Here is a 26,378-nt window from a genome sequence, read left to right on the forward strand (position 1 = left end):
GCTATTAGTAGTTAAGGACCCCTTGAAGCTGGGGGAAAAAATCATTTGGGAACATAAAAGACAACCAGTGCATAGAATTCTCACCCTAAAAGGACATGGACTAAAGACACAAACCCAGAGAAAAACGAGGCTAGGTGGCCAGTTAAGCATAACTAATAATAACAGTCATCTTCTGTTTCTGTACCATTTGATAGTTTCAAAATGGTTCCAAAAAGCCGTTATCTCATTTGAGCCTCAAAATAGGGCCTGGTTATAGTCCTGGCTCGAAACTGAATTAGCTGAGTGATCCTAGGTAAGACATCTAAATGGTCTGGGCCACAGCCTCCTTATCTGTAGGTTGAAAAATACCGATCCTACCCCGCTGGTGGGCTCTTACCAGAATCACAGGAGGATAAAAAAAATTATTTTTTTCAAAGATTTTATTTATTTATTCATGAGAGACACACACAGAGAGAGGCAGAGACATAGGCAGAGGTAAAAGCAGGCTTCCCACAGGGAGCCCGATGCAGGACTTGATCCCAGGATTACGACCTGAGCCAAAGGCAGATGCTCAATCGCTGAGCCACCCAGGTACCCCTAAAATAAAATTATCAACTTGCTTTGCAAATAGAGATATTCTCATCATACATTCACAGACAGACAGATACAAAGCAAGTTACTGAGGAAAGCAGCAAACATTTGGAAATTCGTCCCAAACACACGGTTGGCGTGATGGAGAACAGTCACACTCCCCCGCAAGTTTTCTGGAGGACCATGTGTCTGACTGTGGTTATTTCTTACGCTCCTATGTCTCCCGTTAGACTGAAGTTCCCTCCCCCCACACACAGGAGGAAAGAACTGGCTCTCTTCTTTTCAGCTTTTATCATGCACAGAGAGCTCAGGACTGGAGGTTGAGCACCAGAGCCAGTTCCTGTCTAAAACATTACTAAAGCCTGCTTAATATTTAATACTATGTGGATTTAATGATGTTTTCTTTACCATGATTAGCTCCTACATCCAACCATTGGCCATTTTATATAATAGAGTCATCATAAACATTAAAATGACTAGCATGATAGCAGAACTAAAAGCCCTACAGCTGCCAAAAAGGCAAAAGATCTAAGGAACCAAGAAAAGGATTTGCCAAGGTAACACATGATAATTGACAGGCATCCTAGGTACAATTCCTAACACCTTTATCTTCATGCAGAATACACTAGCAGTTGCAAGGTTGGAGAGCAAACTCAATCTACCCACTGCTACCAGTCAGTCCTGGTTTCAATCTACTCGAGGACTGCTTTTCCAAACCTCTCTCGCCCAGTGCAATATTTGTAAATTTTTAAATGTTCAGTGACACACCTGGATGGGCAGTCCTCTCCACTTCTACAAATAAAACCGGCAATGTATGTATGTAGGGCATACCGTTGAATGTTAGGCTTGAGTGCACCCCAAGTTCAGATCAGAAACAAGGGACAGAGAACAGAAGGTTATTTGAAATCAAGCTTCTACTCCCTGGGGAATCACATGGATCCTAGCAACACTGAACAAAGGGCTATAGACAAAGCAATTGAGAATTCTGGACTGTAAACCATTTTTCTCTCTCTGGGCTGTATACATTCAGACACGTCACCGTCCTACATTAGCATTGTCTACCAGGCCTATGCTTTATTGCTCCTAACTGGGCAAACTGTAAATACTGGGATTTTTCCGGTTCAGGAGGATTTGAGTTTACGTAATGAGTTTGTTATCAGATCATTTGGTCTCTGTGAAAGAAAAGATCCAAAGACTGGGAACTCTGTTCATCAACCAGAGGAGTCTGGCCTTTAGGAAAGAGGCTGAGACAGAGCCCAAGGTCAAGCAGTCAGAGCTCTGCAGGGAGACAAGAACCCAAATAGGACAAGCCTTACTAATGATACTTTGCCAACCAACTTAGACTGAACCAACATCCTAGTGCGCACTCAGGTGAGCCCCACATAGAGAAGGGAATGGTGGGACGTTGGGACATTGCTCCAAACTCCTCCATTACCCACACTGTAACCCATCTAGCAGTCTGAGCAGCTCAGGATTTCTAAAGGAAATACAGGAGCTGGAAGATTGAGTATCGAAAAGATTATGTCTGCCTACGGTCATAGAGAAGGGGAAGATGGAAAAAGAGAACAGGAGGAAGAGCTACAGACCCCTAGGGTCCACGGAAGACTTGGAGCAGAGTTTTAATTCATGAAAATAGACAGAAAAACCTATCGATCCTTGGAAGACAGGGGAAATAAAAAGGGAAATAGCCAGCAGTCTGCACAGGAGGATCCCTGGAGTTGTAACTTCTTGTCCCAACACCACTCATCTGGTCTTCTCATTCGTTAGCATGATCCAATACACTGGCTGTGAAATGCTTTTCTAGCCTCTGCTCTACACTGCTCAGTGATGAACACAATGTTTCTTGAGAGATCCAAAATAGAGAGATCACCATAATACTACCTGAGTACCAACGTGGCATTTATCAAAAAGTGAACAACGGGAAACTCTCCTGAACTGTCATATATCCATGATCAACATGTTAAATGTCATAATTTGATGATGCTATGCTCTAAGACCTCGCCAGCTTAAGTGAGGAGGCATTTCACAAACACAGTGCCTCGTTTTCCCCTTTGCACAGAAAACAAAACAAAACAAAACAAAACCCGTCACGCTAAACAGAAATAGAGCACAGCCTGACCTCCACTGGCCTCCACCAGCCGCAGAATCGCATGGCCTAACAGCTAGGGAGTTACCAAGATCCACGAAGACCAGATGACAGACACACAGAAGGCCAAGCAGGCACCTCTGGAAACAGCCATTCCAAACACATCCTGTACCTCAGCCCTGCCCTCACCTCTTTTTAGGGGTCTGGGACTCTGCTGGGAAAGAGAGAACCTGAGTCCTGATAGAGAGAGTGAAAAGAGGACATTCTCTCCTCTTCTACCAAGCCAACGAGGTCTGCTGAGTGGGAAAGACCTAGTCTTCCTGCAGTTTCCTTCTCAACTGTCATGGCATCAGCAGATTTTATGGAAGGATGAGGGAATGGATGGGCTCACTACCCAGAGCAATTTTTGGATGCAATTATGAGACTCCCCTGGCACCGATTTAAGATCTGCAAGTTGGAGCAAGTTGCCATGCACTCCGAGGAGGGATTAACTAAACCAATTTCATCTCAATTTGCGCTGTTCAGATGATAGAGTCATGAGGAAACTAAGTCACTGGGGCCTGTAGCAGGGCTTCCCAGGGTGACCGTGCAAGGTACAACGTGCCAGGTGAGATCTAGTGGTCATGAAAGAGGGAGCCAATCAGCCCTTTGTTTTCCCTAGCCTCTACCCCTGTCTTGCTCCTCCCTGTCCTACTCCGGGTGCTGCAGGTAAGGAAGGAGGCCTCAAATGAGGAGGCCAAATATGAAGGCCAAGACCTGGAACTTGGCCCCATCAGCAGAGAACTCTGCACACTGTAGGTGCTCAGTAAATATTGTTGACTCACTGCTGCTAGATGCTAATCATGCTCCTATTGCCAGGCCTAAAATTATTTATGCCGCTTTTCAGTAGAAATTAACTGCCCCCATACAGGCTAAAAATGGGTGAGGTTATGTTTGCAAATGAGTCTGACTCAGACTGTTAGGTTGGAGTACATTAGATATGATTCAAGCTTCAACTTAAAATAATCACCATTACTCCGTATGCCTAGTTTTATGCATGTTTTCATTCAGTTGTACATGCTTTAGGAACAACAAACAACAGAGTCCTGAGTATGGTGATAGATTTGGCTCCTGGGGTGGAGGGTGGCTAAGGATGGTAAGTTAGGGTTTCCAGTAAACCAGAGTTCCTCCTCACACCCAGTCCAGCTATTATCCCCATAAAAAGGTAAATGAAGCGCTTTATTTGAAAAGCGTAATGCTGAGAGTTTATAGAACCCTTTCATCTTCAAAAGACCAAGCAGAGCCTCAAAATGCCCAGTATACAGTATTATGCCTTTTACACAAGTACACCAAGTATAAAAGAAAGGTCATAGGAATGTCCTAGGGCCATAAAACCAATGTGATGTCAGATTTGGGATAAACTCTCTGATCTTCCTGACTCCTAGACCCATATTTCAACCACAGAAATCCAGTTGTGAGGAACGACCAGGAAAAATCTCGTTCACATTATGTATCTATATTAAGGTAATTGATTGGGCAGGCATATATAAAAATAGCAGACTGTTTCTCCCTTAGGGCAGTCAGTAGGATTGCAGAGGGGAGAAAAGGGGGCATGTGAGGGTTGGGGTAATCAGCTAGAGTCAAGCCAGAAGGAGGAGAGAGAAGCTCCCTATTATTCAGCATTTCCCTTCTATTGGAACATCACCAGAGAAGTGATTAGAGAGCATTGGGAGGGAACAGAATAGGGTTCAAGGCAGCCCTTGCCGCCCAACTAGAGAATCCAAGGAATCAACCACATACATGACTGGTCTTTTTATACAGTTTCCACTATATTCCTGTATCAGGGCTCCTCCTCACAGGCACACAACCATCACCATGCACCTACCCCACACTCAGAAATCCTCAAAAAGGCAAATTGGTTGAGGAGCAAGAGGCTGGAGGGCTGGGAGGCAGGTGGAGCACGCACGCAGGTTGGTGGGGGTTAGTCTGGGGGGGACGGTGCGTTCTGCTGGGAGACCTGGGTGGGCAGGTAGGTGTGTGACAACGCAGGAAGAGGGCAAGTGATTGCGAAGAAGGGTAAGGGAGCATGGAAGAGAGAAAGTGAAGAAAACTCAAGACCCCAGGATCCCAATTTCCTGCTCTGTGGGGTTTGGGTGGGAGGGAGAACCAATAAAGAAAAAAAAAGAAAAAAAAAACAATCAAACAACAACAAACAGACACACACACACACACAACCACAAAACCACAAAACGCCTCCAAGAAATAATGTGCTACACACAAAGTGCTAAGTGGCCTAAAGCTCATCATTACCGAAACTGTTTCTGTAAATCTAGTCCGCCGTTATTTACTCCATTCTTAAGAGGCAGGAATGGAAAAACCCTACCTCTCCCCGGTACGGTCGCAGTCTGTCCTCTGGACATAGAGAAGTTTTCCCTCTCTCCCACTGAGCTGGTTTCAAGGCTAGGCCAGAAATAAGGAACCACCCAGACGGAGACCCGGGAATCGCTCCCCTGGCAGAAAAGGGAGTAAGTTTCATCTGGCCTCCCCGCCGGCAGGGTGTCCGCAGCATCCCTGGCTGCTGCAGCAGCCACTGCCGCGTGGAGGGCCGGTCGAGGGGCGCCGCCCGTGTCAAGAAGGCTATCGGCCGCGGGAGCGTGGGAAGGCGGCGGTGCCCTTTCCCAGACTCACGCACAGGCACCGGGGCAGCCGCTCGACTGCCCGCGCCAGGCGAGTCGGGGCGCTGGAGGCCTCGGGCCGCCCCCGCCCCACACCCCGGAGTGCAAACTCCGTCCCAAGAGGGCAGCGACGGGCACCCAGGCCAGGCCGGGGCCCCCACCGCCGACACCGCCACCTCGAGCCTCGCGGTGCCCCGTCACGCCGCCCCGCCGAGCCCCGGGGCCCTGGGCCCCGTGCCGGGCCCCAATGGCACCTGAGAGGCGGCCGGAACCGGAGCCCGGGTCGAGCCGAGTGCGGGCGGTGCCCCTCGGCTCTCGGGGCCGTGGCGAGGGGGCGCGTTTTACCCATAGCGTTCCCGGGTGCCAGCCATCTCCTTGGCGCGCCCGAGGGCGCCGGGCGCTCGCCTGCCTCCGCTGGGAGCTGGCTCGGGCTCCGGCGCGAGCTCCCGGGCCGCCGCCGCCTCTCTAGGCCGCCGCCCGCCTTCGCCGCCGCCGCCGCCGCCGCGCAGCAGCCGGGATCCGCCCGCCCGCGCGCCCCGCGAGAGACAGCACGGCAGCCGCGACGCTACCGCAGCTGGGTCTCCAGAGACGAACTTAAAGAGTTTTAGCCCTTTCGTCCAGGGGCAGCACCATGACACCACGGCAGCACCACACTGTCATTTCCGCCGCCGCAGAGGAAAAAAAAAAAAAAAAGGCAATCCCTACGAAAAGGGGGGTGGGGGGCAAACAGGGCTGGGGCTGGCGCCCCGAGGTAACACTGCGAAGGGCCCCGGGTACCAGGGGCGCTTGACCACCTTCCCGGTCTCACCTTCCTCCACCCCCGCCGCTCCCAGCTCCCCCAGCCCCTCCTGTGGAGGCGCGTTTACAGGTTTTCTCCCCTGGCTGGAGTGACCGGAGAAACCTGAGCAAGCCAAGGCAGCGGGTGGGTGGGGTTCGGGTTACTACGGTACCTACCAGCTGATTCCAGCAGCTTTTTCTCCAGCGCCCTGTCATCTTGAAGGAAGACACACCGAGGGGCTCGAGCGGGCGTGTGTGTGCGAGCGCGTGTGTGTATGTGTGTGTGAGCGAAAGACAGAGAGAGAGAGAGAGCGCAGAATGTGTACGAAATGCAGAAGGAAGACTATGGCCAAACTCTTTTCCCACCCGCCAACCCTCTGATCGCACAAGCCACCAGGTTAGAACAAGGAAAAGGCCATCGCCACCAGCAACGACAAGAGAGTGCCTAGGTCCACCGCACTGGTTCTCAGATGAAGCCGCTCCGGTGCAAAGTTAACTACCAAGTAAAACAAAAATAGTGGAGGACACATAAAAGGGCAGACAATTGAAGGAAACCCAACCCCTCTTTCTTTTTACAAAGGGAGAATGCCTGTGTTTTATTGGCCTTGGGCAGAAGTTGTGGAGATGGATTAAAGCCACCAAAATTTTAGAAAAACAAAAGAGAGTAGAGTCTCATCTGCACATCCAAATCCTTGATGGGCAAAACAAGAGGGTCGTTAAACAGGACAATAGGACAGATGCCAGCCATCCAGGTATAATGTCCCTAATAAGCTAATTGGTCCATCTGGAACCCGGAAGCCTCATTGGTCTGGAGTCAGCCTCTTGGCTGACCTGTCATTGGCTCAGAGACCACCACCCCACTCACAAAGAGGATGAGAGAGGAAAGGAGGAGGAGGCCCCAGAGGAGATTCTGTACCTAAGGTGGGATCAAAGGGGGAGAGGAAGGAGAGAGAAGAGAGAAAATGAAAGGAAACACTCCCCTTTCTCATAGGCCTCCCATTACTGTGCATGGGAACGAGTCCAGAAAAATTAAGGTAGCTCTGGGAGTCTCCCATGAAGGAACCAATAGTAATTAGCCAACACCCCTGTTAAACAATGTGCTAGACAGCCCTGAAGTGGAAACGAAGGCAAAAATCACAACCAGGCTATCCTGATGAAAGTCTGACCCTGAGAGAAATAAGTTAATGAGTCACACCAAAGGCACAAACAACTGAAATCAGAAACAGAAGCGGGACCATATCAGACTTTAAAACTTCTGCATGTCAAAAGAATTAACAGTGAGAAGACACAAACAGAGGGGAAATATTGGCAAACCCTATATCTGATAAGGGGTCAGTATCTGAAATATATAAAGAACTCCTACAACCCAATAATGAAACAAATGGCCCAACTGAAAAATGAGCAAAGGACTTTGGATAGACATTTATCTCTTCAAAGTAGCTAGACAAATGGCCAAAAGTATGAAGAGATGCTTAATGTCACTAATCATCAGAAAAAAAATGCAAGTCAGAACCACAATGAGATATCACCTCACACTGGTTAGGATGGCTACTATTTTAAAAACAAGCAGACAGAAAGGCAGAAGTGTTGGCGAGGATCTGGAAAAATTGGAGCCCTTGTGCACCGTTGCTGGGAATGTGAAATGATACAACTGCTCCAGAAAACAGTATGGAAGTTCCTCAAAAAAGTAAAAATAGAACTACCATATGATCCAGCAATCCCACTTCTGAAAATATAGCCAAAAGAATTGAAAGAAAAATCTCAAGGAGATATTTGCACGCTCGCATTCATTGCAGCATTATTAACAATTGACAAGAGGTAGGAGCAATCCAAATGTCCATGGGAAGATTAAAGTATAAAGAAAAATATGGCATATACCATATACAGTATGGCATATACAGTAGAAGGTGGAATATACATGTCAGCCATAAAAAAGAAGGAAATTGGGATGCCTGGGTGGCTCAGTGGTTGAGCTTCTGCCTTCGGCTCAAGGCATGATCCTGGGGTCTGGGATCAAGTCCCGCATCGGGCTCCTTGCAGGGAGTCTGCTTCTCCCTCTGCCTATGCCTCTGCCTCTCTATGTGTGTGTCTCTCATGAATGAATAAAATCTTTAAAAGAATAATTTAAAAAGAAGGAAATTTTGTCATATGCTAGGACATGGATGAACCTTGAGGATCATATGCAAAGTGAAACCAGTCAGTCCTAGAAGGACAAATACTGCATGATTCCACTTATAGGAGGTATCTAAAATAGTCAAACTCGTAGGAACAGAAATGGTGGGTGCAGTGGGGAAGTGTTGTTCTGTGGAGGCAGAGTTTCCATCATACAGGACTGGGATGCGGGGATAGCAGGGAGGTTCTGGGGAATCTGTTGCACAACAATGTGCACAAGGTTGACAATATTGCACTGTACATTAAAAAAATTGTTGAGAGGCTGATTTTATGTCATGTGATTCCCTCCACAATAAATAATGTATTTTGTCAAAAACTGAGTCAGAAGTAAACTGATCCTAGCATAACAGAGGAATGGATAAATAGGAATTTTATATATATATATATATATATATATATATATATATATATATCATATAGTTATCTCTCAGCTGTTGTTAAATGAAAAAAGCAAGTGGTGTATGGTTTGCTACTACTATGAAAAGCTGATTACACAGGTTGCCTGGGGGTCAGGCATAGGAGGAAGTACTTAACATTGTATACGCCCTTTTGTACTCTTTTGTACTCTGAATTTTTTATAATGTCCCTGTATTGCCTTTCTTTTAAAGATTTTACTTATTTATTTGACAGAGAGAGAGAGCACACAAGCAAGGGAAGCAGGGGGAGCGGGAGTAGGAGTGGGAAAATCAAGCTCCCCACTGAGCAGGGAGCCCAATGTGGGACTTGATCCCAGGACCCCAGGATCCTGACCTGAGCCAAAGGCAGACACTTAACCCACTGAGCCACCCAGTTGCCCCTGTATTAGCTTTTTAAAAACAATTTTAGAAGAACAAGGAGCATAGAGACAGAAAATAGGATAGAGGCTATCAGAGGACTGAAGGGAGGCCAGAATAGGGAGTTAAGTGTTTAATGGCTACAGTTTCTGTTTGGAAGGATGACAAAGTGCCAGAAGTAGATAGTGGTGGGGCTTACACATCCTTGTGAATATACTGATTGCCACTCAAAAATGGTTAGAATGGCAAATTTTATGTTATGTATATTTCACCGCAATAAAATTTTTTTTTATTAAATGAAAAAGGACAGGGCACCTGGGTGGCTCACTGGTTGAGCATCTGCCTTTGGCTCGGGTCGTGATTCTGGGGTTCTGGAATCGAGTCCTGCATCAGACTCCCCATGAGGAATCTGCTTCTCTCTCTGCCTATGCCTCTGCCTCTCTCTGTGTTTCTCTCATGAATAAATAAATAAAATCTTAAAAAGAGAGAGAGAGAAAGAACCAGAATGTATACAGAACAGGTAGAGGTTGTTGTGTTTGTATAATAAATTAAAATATACAGTTGACCTTGAACTGTGTGGGTCTACTTGTACACAGATTTTTTTACAGTAGAGTACTGCAACATATTTTTCGTATAATTTTCTTAATTAAATTTTCTCTTTCCTAGCTTACTCTAAGAATACAGCTAAATTGTCAGGGTGCCTGGGTAGCTCAGTCAAGGTTGAGCATTGGACTCTTGATTTTGGCTCCAGTCATGATCTCAGGGTCATGAGATGGAGCCTCAGGACTGGGCTCCACACTCAGTGAGGTTTCTGCTTGAGATTCTTGCCCTCTCCCTCTGCTCCTTCGACTCCCACTAGCTTACTCTCTCTCTCTCAAATAAATATCCTTTTTAAAAACGATACAGCTATATTGTACACCTGAAACTAACATAACACTGTATGTTAACTATACTGGAATCAAATTTAAAAATTAGGGGCACCAGAGTGGCTCAGTGGTTGAGCATCTGCCTTCGGCTCAGGTCGTGATCCTGGGGTACTGGGATCGAGTCATGCATCAGGCTCCCCACAGGGAGCCTCTTTCTCCCTCTGTTTTAAAAATAAATAAATAAATGAAAAACTTCATAAAAATGTAGAACAAAAAAAGGGTACAATATATAATGCACATAACATACAAAATATATGTTAATCAACTGTTATCAGTAAGGCTTCTGGTCAACAGTAGGCTATTAGTTATATTTTGGGACAGTCCAAAGTTATATGCGGATTTTCAACCACAGAAGTCTGTGCCCCCAACCTCTGTGTTGTTCAAGGGTCAACCTATGTAAATACATAGAAAAGAACCTGGGAGCACACCCAGTGGAAGCGTAGAATTGTGGTGGTATTGAGAGAATTTTTCGGGTTTGAGTCTATATATTTTATAACTGTTTGAATATCCTACAATGAGAATTTCTTTTGTAGTTAAACATTTTTTTATGTCATGGCCCGAAAACAAACCCAAGTTGAGTCACAAGTCAATTGAACCCTTAGAATTCTTTAACCTCACTGGATATGATCTCTGCAGAGAGTTGGAGAGTTTTCTAAAATGTGAAGAAGTGATCGCTTTGGTCCCAGACACCGGAGCCACGTTAGCTACCTCTTGGCAGCGCCGTTGCTCCATTAGAGGACATTTGCTTTTAATGGTCTTTACCATCCTTCAGAAACAACCTCTCCTTCACTTTTTAGCAGTCTCCCCTCCACCTGAGTTTCCAGTGCTTTCAAGCTAGTCCTTGGCTTACCAGAGCTCTATACAGAGTGCTGGAACCCCGTCTTCCCCCCACAGGCACCAGCCCATACTCAGGACCTTTTCTCTCCTTATCAAAACTTAAAACTGTTTCTGGATCCCTTTCACAAAAGACCTTCCTAAGGATTTCAATCAACTAATTTGAGCAAATGTTAATAGCTCCATTTGTCTCTCTATTAGTAGATAATGTTTTAATTTTAACAGAGGCCTTCAATGCATTAACTCAAAGAAATGACTAATTGTGTGGGTGGGGATGGGGGGGTGGGGAGATTTTGCTACTTATGTCACATAAGCAGCTGCTTTGAAAATATCCCCATGTTCAGTGGTTTTATGCAAATTATTGCTGTAAATGTATGAAAGTAAATGTTTCGTATCTGGCAGGAAAAGGAAAATGGGCTGGGAGATGTGATGAAATTATTTTTTAATAATTATTTAATGGTTACCTTTGTATAGAACATGTGTTGATCCTATTATCAAAATAAATCAGATCCATGAGGAAAAAAAAAAAGATACTTGACAGATTCAGCTTGAGGTGTTCAATTGAATTAATCTGGAGCGGAAGTACCACATTGCAGTCCTAGAATGTGAAAGGGACATCTCATGGGCTCTTTTTTTTCTTCAGCTAAGAATTGGAGAGGGGGGTAGGCGCAATGACTCCAGATACTTTCTGCAGAGAGAAGCACAGAGCCCTGTCTGTTTTGGAAGGAAAAATCACAGAAGGGAGATTTTGTTGCACAAGAGAATTGTCGCTTCTGCAGAAGGGAACCTTCCCACTGCTCTCAAAAGAAGCAGCTAGTTGTCTGAAATCCAGAGGTTTACCAAAGGTTTACTAACCAGTGGGGGGCGGGGGGGGCGTCAGGGAGGCTCTTAACAGGATGGTGAGAAGAAAGGTACTTTGGCAGATGCTCATCAATAGGACATTGTTCTAAAACTAGCCATTTAGTGGCTTAAGAGACAGTGGTTCAAGATAAATATGCTCCCAGTATGGAGGAATGGCATGTTCCTGATACTTTTTATCCTCCTTCAATCTATATTTTGGTATTGCCTTTTATTAATTTTGTAATTTATCCAAATTGTTGTTTGTTGCAAGAAACACATATATTTGATATTTATATTATATCGGTAAATATTTTCCTGTAGTTTTTAAAAAATTATTTATTTGAGAGAGAGCACACATGGGTGCACATGAGCAGGGGGGAGAGGAAGAAGCAGACTTCCCACTGACTAGGGAGACTGACTTAGGGCTTGATCCCAGGACCTCCAGATCATGACCTAAGTCCAAGGCAGATGCTTAACCCACTGAGCCACCCAGGCACCCCTTCCCTGAAGTTTTAATTAGTCTTCAGGCCCAAGTCTAAACATTCCCACTGGCCATGTGTTTCTAACAAGCACACCAAGTCACTTAGAGTCAGGCTTCTAAAACCTCGTTCTCGGGGCATCTGGGTGGCTCAGTGGTTGAGTGTCTGCCTTTGGCTCAGGGCATGATCCCAGGGTCCTGAAATCAAGTCCCTCATAGAGGTCCCCACAGGGAGCATGCTTCTCCCTCTGCCTATGTCTCTGCCTCTCTGTGTGTGTCTCTCATGAATAAATAAAATCTTTTTTTAAAATTTTTATTTATTTATGATAGTCACAGAGAGAGAGAGAGAGAGAGAGAGAGAGAGGCAGAGACATAGGCAGAGGGAGAAGCAGGCTCCATGCACCAGTAGCCTGATGTGGGATTCAATCCCGGGTCTCCAGGTTCGCGCCTTGGGCCAAAGGCTGGCGCTAAACCGCTGCGCCACCCAAGGATCCCAAATAAATAAAATCTTAAAAAAAAACATAAAACCTCATTCTCCATGGTTTTTCTCTCATCTCATTACCTGTTCCTCAGGTTCTGTTCTTTCCTCCTCCTGCTTTTCTGTCTCCAAAGGTTGGTGTGTCCCAAGACTCAGTCCTTGGTTCTATTCTCCAATTCTTCTCACTCCCTAGGTGACCTCCTCTACTCTCACAGTTTTAAGTACAAGCCCCATTTTATCTTTCCAGCTCAGACCTCGCCCTTGAGTCCCCATGTGCATAGTCACCTGGCTGTTTTACATCTCCATTTGGAGGCTTCACAGACACCTGTAACTTAATGTGACCCAAGGAAAGCTCTTAGTTCTTACTCCCCCTATCTCAGTAAATGGCACCACCCAACTGTTTTAAAACCAGACACTAGGATGTCATCTTTGCCACCCTTTCCTCTCCCCAACATCCATCATTCAATCCATCAAGTCTTGTGTGGGTCTCCCCTTCCACCTTTGACCCCTTGCAATAAGTACGTGGCCAGAGTGATCTTTTTATTTTATTTATTTATTTTTTGAGAGTGTGAGATCAAGAACATGGGAGGAAGGGCAGAGGGAGAGATAGAGAGAGAAAATCTTAAGTGGGCTCCACACTAAGCACAGAGCCCACCCAACACAGGGCTCAATCTCATGACCCTGAGATCATGACCTGAACCAAAATCAAGAATCAGAAACCTAAGCAACTGAGCCGCCCAGGGGCCCCCAGGGTGATTTTTTTTTATAGGAAATAGGATTAAAAAAAAAGGAAATCTGTTTTTTTGCTCCCTCTTCTCACTGCCATTAGTGTGAAATTCAAATTGCTCAATGTGCTCTATAAGACATGGCATCAGCTGGCACTGCCTACCTCTCCAACCTTATCCTGTTCCACTTTCACTCTTCCTCACTACAATCCAAACACACTGCCCTTCTGACATGCCTTGAACCAACCACAAGCTCTTGGCTACCCCAGGAATTTTGCATATTCTCTTCCCTCTGCTGGTTACTCTTCCTTCTACTCACCATATGGCCCTCTAGCTTCTTTTCTTGGGACTCAGAGAAACCCTCCCTGACTACCTTACCTAAAGTATAACCCTTTCTCATTATTCTCTAAGACAACACTCCATTTATATCCTTTAGGGCATGTATCATTAGCTGAAATTACCATATGTGTTTATTATATGTCTTCTCCACATACATACATACACACTAGCAATACATTGCACAAGACCAAGAGCCTTGTCTATCTCCATCACTTATGTATCTCCAGCACCTAGAACAATACCTGGCTCATGGTAGGTGCTGATATTTGCTGGATGAATGGCAATAAATGAGAAAGGTGCTCCAGAGATGACCTTTACCACCCTGATACAGATTTACCCCCATCTTCGACCTGCAGCAGGACTATCACACATAGAAAGGACTCCTTGGCAGAACGCATGGATTTGTAGCAGATTCATGCTGGGACCTCTTTATTCAGGACCTCGACTGCCTACACAGCAGCAACTTTGAAACTGACTCAAGAAACACTAGTGTCCCTCAAGATATTAACTGGTGTTCAGCAAAAAAAGAAAAAAAAATTCGATCAAATAAGTTTAGGAAATGCTACAGTGTATCTCCCTCTCAGAGACACAGCCCACATTAGTGTATCAAGACCTTAAGAAGTCCTACCAGACATAAAACCTATTTTAGCTTTATTTAGCATTTCCCAAATATGTTTGCCCACAGAACTTTTATGTTCTTCTCACTTACTCTCATAGGACACTAGCATCTCTCAAAATGGAGTTTTGGAAATATTGTTGATGTAGATATATAGGTATCATCATGTAGGTCTATATATATATCTATACAGGTCTCCCCTGCTATCTGAAAGTACTGTGTTGCTATAAAACCTTTCTTAAGGGATGCCTAGGTGGCTCAGTCCATTAAGCATCTTCCTTTGGCTTGGGTCATGATCAATTAGTGAAAACAGATGCTACCTTAGGTCTTTCGTGAATGCAATATGGTGGAACATGAACTTTCAAAAAGCAGGAATACCTGTACCATAGACATGAGTAAGAGTTCACTTAAGATCCATGACAATAGGGACACCTGGGTGGCTTAGTGGTTGAGCAGCTGCCTTTGGCTCAGGTTGTGATCCCAGAGTCCTGGGATTGAGTTCCTCATCAGGCTCCTGTAGGGAGACTGCTTCTCCCTCTGCCTGCGTCTCTACCTCTCTCTCTCTCTCTCTCTCTCTCTCTCTCTCATGAATAAATAAATAAATAAAATCTGGGATCCCTGGGTGGCGCAGCGGTTTGGCGCCTGCCTTTGGCCCAGGGCGCGATCCTGGAGACCCAGGACCGAATCCCACGTCGGGCTCCCGGTGCATGGAGCCTGCTTCTCCCTCTGCCTATGTCTCTGCCTCTCTCTCTCTCTCTCTCTCTGTGTGTGTGTGACTATCATAAATAAAAAAAATAAAATAAATAAATAAAATCTTTTAAAAAATCCATGACAATAAATTCCAACTCAAAGATATTGGTGAAATGAAGTGGGATTTAAATTTTAAATAAGGCATTGCTGGGGGTAGTGCCTTCTGGTTATATTGACCTATTAGGAGGATACTGGCCTGTAACGGGTTAAGAGGCTGCTCTAAATTAATTCAAATCTTCTGGCCTGAGCGAATCATTCCCTTGGGCTACTGAGTGAGAACCTGAAAATAAGATTGATGAACCAACCACCATCATCGGGGAAATTGTACACATGGAAGAAGTACCAGTATCAGATCCTCCTAGACTAGAGAGGAACTGCTGTCAAAGGAGGAAGGAAGGCAGATTTTGCAAATTGCAGACCAGCAGGCTTAATGTTGACCGGAGGCAAGACTCATACCCCTCTTCCTCTTACCTATTTCAATAACTTCTTTCTGTTCCTTGAATTCTCCAAGCTCAGCCCTGCCTAAGCCTTTGCATTTGCTGTTGCCTCTGCTTAAAGTAGGGGTGGGCAAACTTTTCCTGCAATGAGCCCAGAAGTAAATATTGTAAGTTTTGTGGGCCATATGGTCTCTATCACAACTACGCAGCTTCCAGCAAAAGCAGCCATAGACCATGCATAAACAGTAAAACTTTATTTACAAAAAACAGGCTTTGGGCCGGATTTGGCCCAAGGCCCATAATTGGTCAACCTGAAGTATGTTTTGCCAGGACTGTTAAATAGATAATTCCTTTTTGTTCAGAATTCAGCTCAAATAATCATTGCTTCACGGTAAACTATTCAAACCAAAGTAGCCACAAATTTACTTGCTTTGCAATATCCCAATTTAATTCTTTCCTTTTTTTAAATAATAAATTTATTTTTTATTGGTGTTCAATTTGCCAACATACAGAATAACACCCAGTGCTCATCCCATCAAGTGCCCCCCTCAGTGCCCGTCACCTATTCACCCCCACACCCGCCCTCCTCCCCTTCCTCCACCCCTAGTTCGTTTCCCAGAGTTAGGAGTCTTCATGTTCGGTCTCCCTTTCTGATATTTCCTACCCATTTCTTCTCCCTTCCCTTCTGTTCCCTTTCACTATTATTTATATTCCCCAAGTGAATGAGATCATACAATGTTTGTCCTTCTCCGATTGACTTATTTCACTCAGCATAATACCCTCCAGTTCCAACCACGTTGAAGCAAATGGTGGGTATTTGTCATTTCTAATGGCTGAGCAATATTCCATTGTATACATAGACCACATCTTCTTTATCCATTAATCTTTTGATGGACACCGAGGCTCCTTCCACAGTTTGGCTATTGTGGCTATAGCAGTAGACATTGCTGCTATAAACATCGGGGTGCAGGTGTCCCGGCGTTTCATTGCATCTGTATCTTTGGGGTAAATCCCCAACAGTGCAATTGCTGGGTCATAGGGCAGGTCTATTTTTAACTCTTTGAGGAACCTCCACACGGTTTTCCAGAGTGGCTGTACCAGTTCACATTCCCACCAACAGTGTAAGAGGGTTCCCTTTTCTCCGCATCCTCTCCAACATTTGTGGTTTCCTGCCTCGTTAATTTTCCCCATTCTCACTGGTGTGAGGTGGTATCTCATTGTGGTTTTGATTTGTATTTCCCTGATGGCAAGTGATGCAGAGCATTTTCTCATGTGCATGTGGCCATGTCTATGTCATCCTCTGTGAAATTTCTGTTCATGTCTTTGGCCCATTTCATGATTGGATTGTTTGTTTCTTTGGTGTTGAGTTTAATAAGTTCTTTATAGATCTTGGAAACTAGCCCTTTATCTGATACTTCATTTGCAAATATCTTCTCCCATTCTGTAGGTTGTCTTTTAGTTTTGTTGACTGTTTATTTTGCTGTGCAGAAGCTTTTTATCTTGATGAAGTCCCAATAGTTCATTTTTGCTTTTGTTTCTTTTGCCTTCGTGGATGTATCTTGCAAGAAGTTACTGTGGCCGAGTTCAAAAAGGGTGTTGCCTGTGTTCTCCTCTAGGATTTTGATGGAATCTTGTCTCACATTTAGATCTTTCATCCATTTTGAGTTTATTTTTGTGTATGGTGAAAGAGGGTGGTCTAGTTTCATTCTTCTGCATGTAGATGTCCAATTTTCCCAGCACCATTTATTGAAGAGGCTGTCTTTCTTCCAGTGGATAGTCTTTCCTCCTTTACCGAATATTAGTTGACCATAAAGTTGAGGGTCCACTTCTGGATTCTCTATTCTGTTCCATTGATCTATGTGTCTGTTTTTGTGCCAGTACCACACTGTCTTGATGACCACAGTTTTGTAGCCAATTTTAATTCTTTCCATTGCACTTATCACTAACTCACATTTTCTTGTGTTGACTTGTCTCCCTGCACTCACATGCACCAGAATAGTAACTAACATTTTTTGAGCTCTTATTATGCACCTGACACTGCTCAAAGCATTTTACATATATTAGCTCTTTTATTTTTTTAAGTGATAGACATTTTTTAAGATTATTTATTTATTTATTTATTCAAGAGAAAGAGAGAGAGAGAGAGAGAGGCAGAGAGAGAGGGAGAGGGAGAAGCAGGCTCCATGCAGGGAGCCTGACACGGGACTCAATCCTGGATCTCCAGGATCAGGCCCTGGGCCGAAGGCGGTGCTAAACCCCTGAGACACCCGGCCTGCCCTATTAGTTCTTTTAATCTTAATAATAACCTTGTGACAATAATACTTCATCTCCCCATTTTATATATGCAGAAACCAACGCTGAGATTAAGTGATTTACCCATGTGGTCACATAGTTTCACAGGTAGTGATTCCAGGATTTAGAGCCAGCTCATAAGCTTTATGTGATTGGGATACTGTGGTTTATAATAAGAAATAAATATTTGGTCTTTGTCCCTGTTTCTGGCACAGTGCCTCTAAAATTCTGGAATTTCCCAAGTGATGAGAGCAGAAAAATATGTCTTTTTGTTATGTTAATGAGATGACTTTTGGACCACACCTAAGGATGGGAGCTGCTTGCCAAGAGAACCAACCATGTGGTTAGAGGGTTGGAACATTCAGTTCCTCCCCCTCCCACTCCTGACCAGGGAGGGAAAGGGCTGGAGGTTGAATCAATCACCAATGGCCAGTGATTTAATAAATTGTGGCTATGTAATAAAGCCAAAAGGACCAGGTTGGACAGCTTCCAGGTTGGTGATCACACATTCACGCTGAGAGATGGGGATTTGGGATTTGGCATAGAGATTATGTGCCCCTTCCCACATACTTTGCCCCATGCATCTCTTCCATCTGGCTGTTCCTAAATTATATCTTTTTAAAAAGATTTATTTATTTATTTGAGAGAGAGGGAGAGAGAAAATGGAAATATGAGTGGGAGGAGAAACAGAGGGAGAGAAACTCAAGCAGACACCGTGCTGAGCAAGGAAACTGACATTGGGCTCTATCCCACGGCCCCAAATCATGACCTGAGCCAAAATCAAAAGTCAAATGCCTAACTGACTGGGCCACCCAGGCACCCCTGAAATTATATCTTTTATAATAAACTGGTAATCTAGTATGTGAAATGTTTCCCTGAGTTCTGAGCAAATTAATCGAACTGAAGAAGGTGGTCACTGGAACCCTCCATCTCTAGCTGTGGGTCAGAAGCACAAGTGACAACCTGGACTTGTGATTGGCACCTGAAGTGGAGAGGGGGGCAGTCTTTTAAAATTGAGCCCTTAGCCAATGGATTCTGTACTATGTCCAGGTAGATAGTGTCAGAATTGAGTCGAGGGGCACCCAGGTGGCTCAGTGGTTGAGCATCTGCTTTCAGCTCAGGGCATGATCCTGGGATCCTAGGATCAAGTCCCACATTGGGCTCCCCGCAGGGAACCTGCTTCTCCCTCTGCTTATGTCTCTGTCTCTTTCTCCTTGTGTCTTTCATGAGTAAATAGATAAAATCTTAAAAAAAAAGAATTGAGTTGAATTGTAGTATACCCAGCTGATGTCAAAGAATCACCTGGTGGTGTGGGGAGAAACTCCTGACGCACATTGGAATTGGAGGCAGAACTCTAGCCATAGTGCATCCTAGTTATAAGCTCCATGAAAGCAGGGGTTTTTGAGTGTCTAGTTTATTAATGATAAACTTAGAACAGTCTAGAACAATGTTTGGTGTATAGCAAGTGTCCGATAACTATTTGCTTCATAAAAATTTTGGAATGCTCAGATTATTAAAGGGAGGCAGTTTTCACTAAGAATAAGTCCATTAGACCTGTTTTCCTTCTTTGATGAGGCTGCTCACTTAGTACAGAGAACAGGGAAAGGGGAATAGAATTTTGCATTTCTTTAACTTCTAAAAAAGCATTACACAAGGTCTTTCCTGGAACCCTTACTTTACTAGATCTTTCAGTGTCATTTAACACTGCTACTCTTCTCTTTCTGTTTTTTGTTTCCATGACACCACACTTTCCTAGTTCCTTTCACACCTCTATAACTGCTCTTGCTTTGTCCTTGTCATGATCCTCCTCCTCCATCAACATGTAGGTGTTGACCAGTGTCTCATCCTTGGTCCTTGGCTCTTCCCACTTTCCAAATTCTCACTGACGGCCCCATCCATTCTCATTGTTTCTATTTTTACCTTTGTTCTGATGACACCCAAATCCAAATCTCCCAGCCAAAACTTAGCCCAAGCCTTGAGAAATCTCACAGGTACCTCAAGTTTAACATGTCCAAAACCAAATTCAATATCTCCTCCTCAAGCCTAGTCAATGTTTTATATTCCCTGTCTCAAATGATGGCATCACCCAGTCACCCCCATGCCAGAAACCAGAAAGTCATTTCTGCCTCCTTACTCTCTCTCACTCCTCCCCAGAGCTAAACTCTGACCCAATCTTGACAGTTCAACTCCTCAAATATTTCTCAATTCATCACATACCTAGTAGCTGTTACCAACTCATAGCTGATCTCCCTGCCTTTAGTTTTAACTACATCCAAGTCTCCACACAGTCACCAGAATTAGTTTCTTAAAGTGCAAATATGATCATGTAACACCCCTTTGCCTACAAGATGGAGTCCAAACTACTTAAGACCATGCAAATCTCCTCAAAATTGCCAGCTTTATCCCCCACTACATCTCATGCATAGCTAATGTTTCAATAATACCGAACAGCTTGCAGCCTTGAAATTCTCCAAACACTTCTATGCCTTTGCCCACATAGCAGCCTCTGCTTTGATGCTGCTCCCCTCTTGCCTTGGCAGACTTCTTGTCAACCTGTCAGACTCAGCCCAGGGCATTATGTCCTCAAGGAAGGCTTCCCCTAACATGCCCCATCTTGGGCTGGATTAGAAGTCTCTCTTCTGTGTTTTCAAAGCATCCTAAACTGGCCTCTGTCACAGCACTTGTCCTGCCATGTCTGTTCCCATGCTTGTATCACTCCATAGACTGTGAGCTTCCTGAGGTCAAATACTATGCTTTATTCAAAATTGTATCCATCACACCATTACAGTGCCTGTCACACACTGAAATTTCAATAATGTGTGATGAATCAGCGATTTTATGCCCATAACATGCTGTTGGCTCTCTGAGTTCACTTGTAACACTGTTTTTTTTTTTAAAGATTGGTTTATTTATTCACGAGACACACACACACACAGAGGCAAAGACATAGGCAGAAGGAGAAGCAGCCTCCCTGCAGGAAGCCTGATGTGGGACTCGATCCTGGAACCTGGAATCACGTCCTGAGCCGAAGGCAGATGCTCAACCACTGAGCCACCCAGGGATCCCAACTTGTAACACCCTTAATACTTCCTCACACAAAAAACTGTCATATAGTGTGGGAAATGCAATGGTAGGGGTAAAACAAAAGAACAGAAGGGGAACACCTGACATGCTTTACGATAAGGGGTGTGTGTGTGCTAATTCAAACCTAGGCTGCAGTGATAGAAATATAGTATGTAACCAGTGAGGAGATAGTGTGGGTCTATTTGGCATGGTCAAACTATGCCTCAGCAGCATTTCAATCAGTGAGCCAAATTGGATTAGTCAATTAATGCCAGTGGTTCAGAAAGAATAAAGCCAAGTCTCGGGGATGGTTTGAGGAACAGGGAAGATATAACCCGATAAAGTATAACTATAAAGGATTTGATGGTCTTATTCAAATATTGGAAGAGCTCTGTTATAGGTTGAATTGTGTCCCCCAGAAAGGTATGTTGAAGTCCTAACCCCTGGGATGTCAAAATGTGACCTTATTTTTGAATGGAGTCTTTGCAGATGCAACTAGTTCAGATGAGGTCATATTGGCATGAGGCGGAGGGGGGGTGCTGCTCAATTCACTATAACTGATGTACTTATAAGAAGAGAGAAATTTGGCCACAGATATAGACCGAAGATGGCCATGTGAAGAAGGAGCTAGATATTGGAATTGTACTGCCACAAGCCAAAGAACAGGAGCCCTCAGCAGCTAGAAGAGACCAAGAAGAATTCTACCCTAAAGTCTTCAAACAGCCCTGCCAGCACTTTGATTTCAGACTTCTGGTGTCCAGAACTGAGACAAGAAATTTCTGTTGTTTAAAACTACCTGGTTTGCTATACTTTATCACATCAGCCATGGGAAACTAACACTGGCTGTCATGGAGCAGAGGGAGTAGATTTGTCCTGCGTGAGACCCAGTGGATGAAAGATACCAGGAGACAGAAATACTTCTTTATATTGAATGGAAACCTCATAGTCATGCTATCCAAAGGTAAAATGAGTTGCCATGGGAGCTGATAAGCTCCCCATGACCGGAGGCCCAGGCTGGATAGTTGTGTGACAGAAATAATACTAGAAATAATACCAGTAGTAATACAAATTCCATTCATATCCTGATTTGAACAAGCCAACCGCAAAAAGATGCTTATGAGATAAGTGGAGATGAATGCTGATTAGATATTTGATTATATTAAGGATTTCATGTTAAAATTTTAGGTGAAAATAATGGCATAATGGTCATAATGGAAGGGAATCTTATCTTTTAGTGATATACACTGAAGGGTTTGCGGAGGAAATGATACAGGTGTCTAGGATTTGCTTTAAAATAATAATCCAGGAGGAGCCCCTGGGTGGCTCAGTCGGCTGAGCATCCGACTCTTGGTTTCAGCTCAGGTCATGATCTCTCAGGGTCCTGGGATCAAGCCCGAGTTAGGCTCCATGTTCAACACAGTCTGCCTGTCCTTCTCCTTCTCCCTTTGTTCCTCCCCTTGCTCGAGTTCTCTCTTTCTCTCAAATAAATAAAATGTTTAAAATAGATAAAGTAAAATAATCCAAGCAGGAGAGATGACTTGGTGTACACATGAAACATGATTGGCCATGTATTGATAATTATCGAAACTGGGTGATGGATACATGGAGGCTCATTTATACTCTCCTCTCTACTTTTTTATGTGTTTAAAATTTTCCATAAGCAGGGATCCCTGGGTGGCACAGCGGTTTGGCGCCTGTCTTTGGCCCAGGGCGCAATCCTGGAGACCCGGGATCGAGTCCCACATCGGGCTCCCGGTGCATGGAGCCTGCTTCTCCCTCTGCCTGTGTCTCTGCCTCTCTCTCTCTCTCTCTGTGACTATCATAAATAAATAAATAAATAAAATTTAAAAAAAAAATAAAAATAAAATAAAATTTTCCATAAGCAAATGCTAAAAAAAAAAAAAAAAAAAAAAAGCTACTAGCTACCAAGTACTGAGCACTTACAACATCCAGGAACCATGCTAAGTGCTTTTAAAGCATTATCTCATTTAATGTCTCACAATACATTTAAAAAGACTCAATTAAAAAGTGACATATTCTTGTATAGGAAGGTATGGTACCGTTAAAAGATATTCTCCTCAAATTAGTCTGCATAATCCAGATGAAGAGAAAATTCAATTTGTTTAGATTGCTCGAATTTTCAAAAGAAACTCCCAGTGTCAATTTGTATGCCTAAAAACTAAATCTCCACCACAGCTCAATGAAACCTTACTGTATCAGTTTTACAAACGAGCAAACTGAAAGTTGGAAAAGTGAAGCAAATTGCCCAAGGTTGCACCACAACTAAGTAGCAGAAGTAGGATTTGAATACAGGTTTCTTTGACTCCACCATTCTGGGCTTTTAATGCTCTTGCTACTCCAAATGTGGGCCAAGGACCAGTAGCATAGTATTACAGGAGAGCTGCCTAGAAAATGCAGAACCTCAGGACTCTTATCCCGACCTACCAAGTGGAATTCCCCATTCATGTTTAAGAATTGCATATGCTGGGGCACCTGGGTGGCTCAGACGTTGAGCGTCTGCCTTCTGCTCAGGTCATGATCCTGGGGTCCTGGGATTGGGCTCTCTGTGGAGAGTCTGCTTCTTCCTCTGCTTACATCTCTGCCTCTCTGTGTCTCTCATGAATAAATAAAATCTTTTTTAAAATTTCATATGCTATACTGCTATCCAGGTGATTAGACTCCATCAAGGGTTCTATCCTGAGCTCAGATTATACTATATTGTACCTCCGGCGTGGGACCTGTGAATCTGCATATTTACGGGCTCCCTTGGATGAGTTATCAGGGATGAGAAGCACTGGAAAATGAAACCCACAAAAATCTTTTTCAACTCTCAGATTCCCGGGATCCCTGGGTAGCGCAGCGGTTTGGTGCCTGCCTTTGGCCCAGGGCGCGATCCTGGAGACCCGGGATCGAATCCCACATCGGGCTCCCGGTGCATGGAGCCTGCTTCTCCCTCTGCCTGTGTCTCTGCGCCTCTCTCTCTCTCTGTGACTATCATAAATAAATAAAAATTAAAAAAAAAAAAACTCTCAGATTCCCCAATCCCTGATAAGCTTGCAGGAGAGGATGAAGAGCTCAGTTACGTGCACCTGTGGAAAATTACTTGCCTGTTCAACGAAGATAGTCTTTTAGAAGGGACTTTAAGTTTTCTTCTGAGGTAATAGAAGCTTCGGGGTGTGAAAATAGAGTCCAGATGGACAGAATGAGAGGATCAGCAAATATATAAAAAGGCATGACAATTAATATATAAATCTTACATTTTATTTCAAGGAATTGTCAGTGTATACATACACAATAAAATAAGATACAACCCTGTGGCTACAAAGAAATTTGATTGGTTTTCATTGGTGCCATGTATAAATCAAAGTCATTATGCTAGAGTCTATTTTTTTCTTTATTTTGAAGTATAATTGATAGTGTGATATTAGTTTCAAGTGTACAATTTATCTATTCCACAATTCTATATATTACCCTGTGGGTGCCATGGTAAGTGTAATCACAATCTGTTACCATACAGCATTATTACAATATTATTGACTGTATTCCCTATGCTATACTTTTCATCTCCATAACTTATGTATTTTAGAACTGGAAATTTGTACTTCTTAATCACCTTCATCTATTTTGCCCCTCTACCTACCCACCACCCCTCTGGCAATCGCCAGTTTGTTCTCTGTATTTAAGAGACTGTTTTGTTTGTCTGTTTGCTCATTTGTCTTGTTTTTTGGATTCCATATATTTGTCTTTCTCTCTCTGACTTATTTCATTTAGCATGATGCCTTCCGGGTCCATCCATGTAGTCGCAAATGGCAATTTTTCATTTTTTAAAATAAATTTATTTTTTATTGGTGTTCAATTTACCAACATACAGAATAACACCCAGTGCTCATCCCGTCAAGTGCCCCCCTCAGTGCCCATCACCCATTCACCCCCACCCCCCGCCCTCCTCCCCTTCTACCACCCCTAGTTCGTTTCCCAGAGTTAGGAATCTTTACGTTCTGTCTCCCTTTCTGATATTTCCCACACATTTCTTCTCCCTTCCCTTATATTCCCTTTCACTATTATTTATATTCCCCAAATGAATGAGAACATATAATGTTTGTCCTTCTCCGATTGACTTATTTCACTCAGCATAATACCCTCTAGTTCCATCCACGTTGAAGCAAATGGTGGGTATTTTTCATTTCTAATGGTTGAGTAATATTCCATTGTATACATAAACCACATCTTCTTTATCCATTCATCTTTTGATGGACACCGAGGCTCCTTCCACAGTTCGGCCATTGTGGACATTGCTGCTATAAACATCGGGGTGCAGGTGTCCTGGCGTTTCATTGCATCTGAATCTTTGGGGTAAATCCCCAACAGTGCAATTGCTGGGTCATAGGGCAGGTCTATTTTTAACTCTTTGAGGAACCTCCACACGGTTTTCCAGAGTGGCTGTACCAGTTCACATTCCCACCAACAGTGCAAGAGGGTTCCCTTTTCTCCGCATCCTCTCCAACATGTGTGGTTTCCTGCCTCGTTAATTTTCCCCATTCTCACTGGTGTGAGGTGGTATCTCATTGTGGTTTTGAGTTGTATTTCCCTGATGGCAAGTGATGCAGAGCATTTTCTCATGTGCATGTTGGCCATGTCTATGTCTTCCTCTGTGAGATTTCTGTTCATGTCTTTTGCCCATTTCATGATTGGATTGTTTGTTTCTTTGGTGTTGAGTTTAATAAGTTCTTTATAGATCTTGGAAACTAGCCCTTTATCTGATACGTCATTTGCAAAAATCTTCTCCCATTCTGTAGGTTGTCTTTTAGTTTTGTTGACTGTATCCTTTGCTGTGCAAAAGCTTCTTATCTTGATGAAGTCCCAATAGTCCATTTTTGCTTTGGTTTCTTTTGCCTTCGTGGATGTATCTTGCAAGAAGTTACTGTGGCCGAGTTCAAAAAGGGTGTTGCCTGTGTTCTCCTCTAGGATTTTGATGGAATCTTGTCTCACATTTAGATCTTTCATCCATTTTGAGTTTATCTTTGTGTATGGTGAAAGAGAGTGGTCTAGTTTCATTCTTCTGCATGTGGATGTCCAATTTTCCCAGCACCATTTATTGAAGAGACTGTCTTTCTTCCAATGGATAGTCTTTCCTCCTTTATCGAATATTAGTTGCCCAAAAAGTTCAGGGTCCACTTCTGGATTCTCTATTCTGTTCCACTGATCTATGTGTCTGCTTTTGTGTCAGTACCACACTGTCTTGATGACCACAGCTTTGTAGTACAACCTGAAATCTGGCATTGAGATGCCCCCAGCTATGGTTTTCTTTTTTAAAATTCCCCTGGCTATTCAGGGTCTTTTCTGATTCCACACAAATCTTAAAATAATGTGTTCTAACTCTCTGAAGAAAGTCCATGGTATTTTGATAGGGATTGCATTAAACGTGTAAATTGCCCTGGGTAACATTGACATTTTCACAATATTAATTCTGCCAATCCATGAGCATGGAATATTTTTCCATCTCTTTTTGTCTTCCTCAATTTCTTTCAGAAGTGTTCTATAGTTTTTAGGGTATAGATCCCTCACCTC

General features: G+C 43.8%; 1 protein-coding gene across 10 annotated transcripts in view; it reads right to left on the reverse strand.

Moving 5' to 3' along the window:
- Window positions 1-26,378, reverse strand: part of MID2 (midline 2) — a 203,253-nt gene that overhangs the window by 107,160 nt on the left and 69,715 nt on the right. The window contains exon 1 of one of the 10 annotated variants that reach the window (XM_072815297.1): window positions 6,265-6,615. The exons of 1 other annotated variant lie outside the window; for it this stretch is intronic. Coding sequence is in view for 3 of the 9 variants with exons in the window: in XM_072815294.1 (XP_072671395.1) it covers window positions 5,019-5,055 (37 nt within the window). In the remaining 6 variants the exon portion in view is untranslated. Of the gene's footprint in view, window positions 1-5,018; window positions 5,120-5,564; window positions 5,796-6,118; window positions 6,141-6,264; window positions 6,616-26,378 lie in introns of those variants that run through there. 8 more of the 10 variants (XM_072815303.1, XM_072815301.1, XM_072815302.1 and 5 more) reach the window with 8 other exon arrangements.

Source organism: Canis lupus, chromosome X, assembly GCF_048164855.1.
Source record: "Canis lupus baileyi chromosome X, mCanLup2.hap1, whole genome shotgun sequence".
In the NCBI taxonomy this organism is placed as follows: domain Eukaryota; kingdom Metazoa; phylum Chordata; class Mammalia; order Carnivora; family Canidae; genus Canis; species Canis lupus.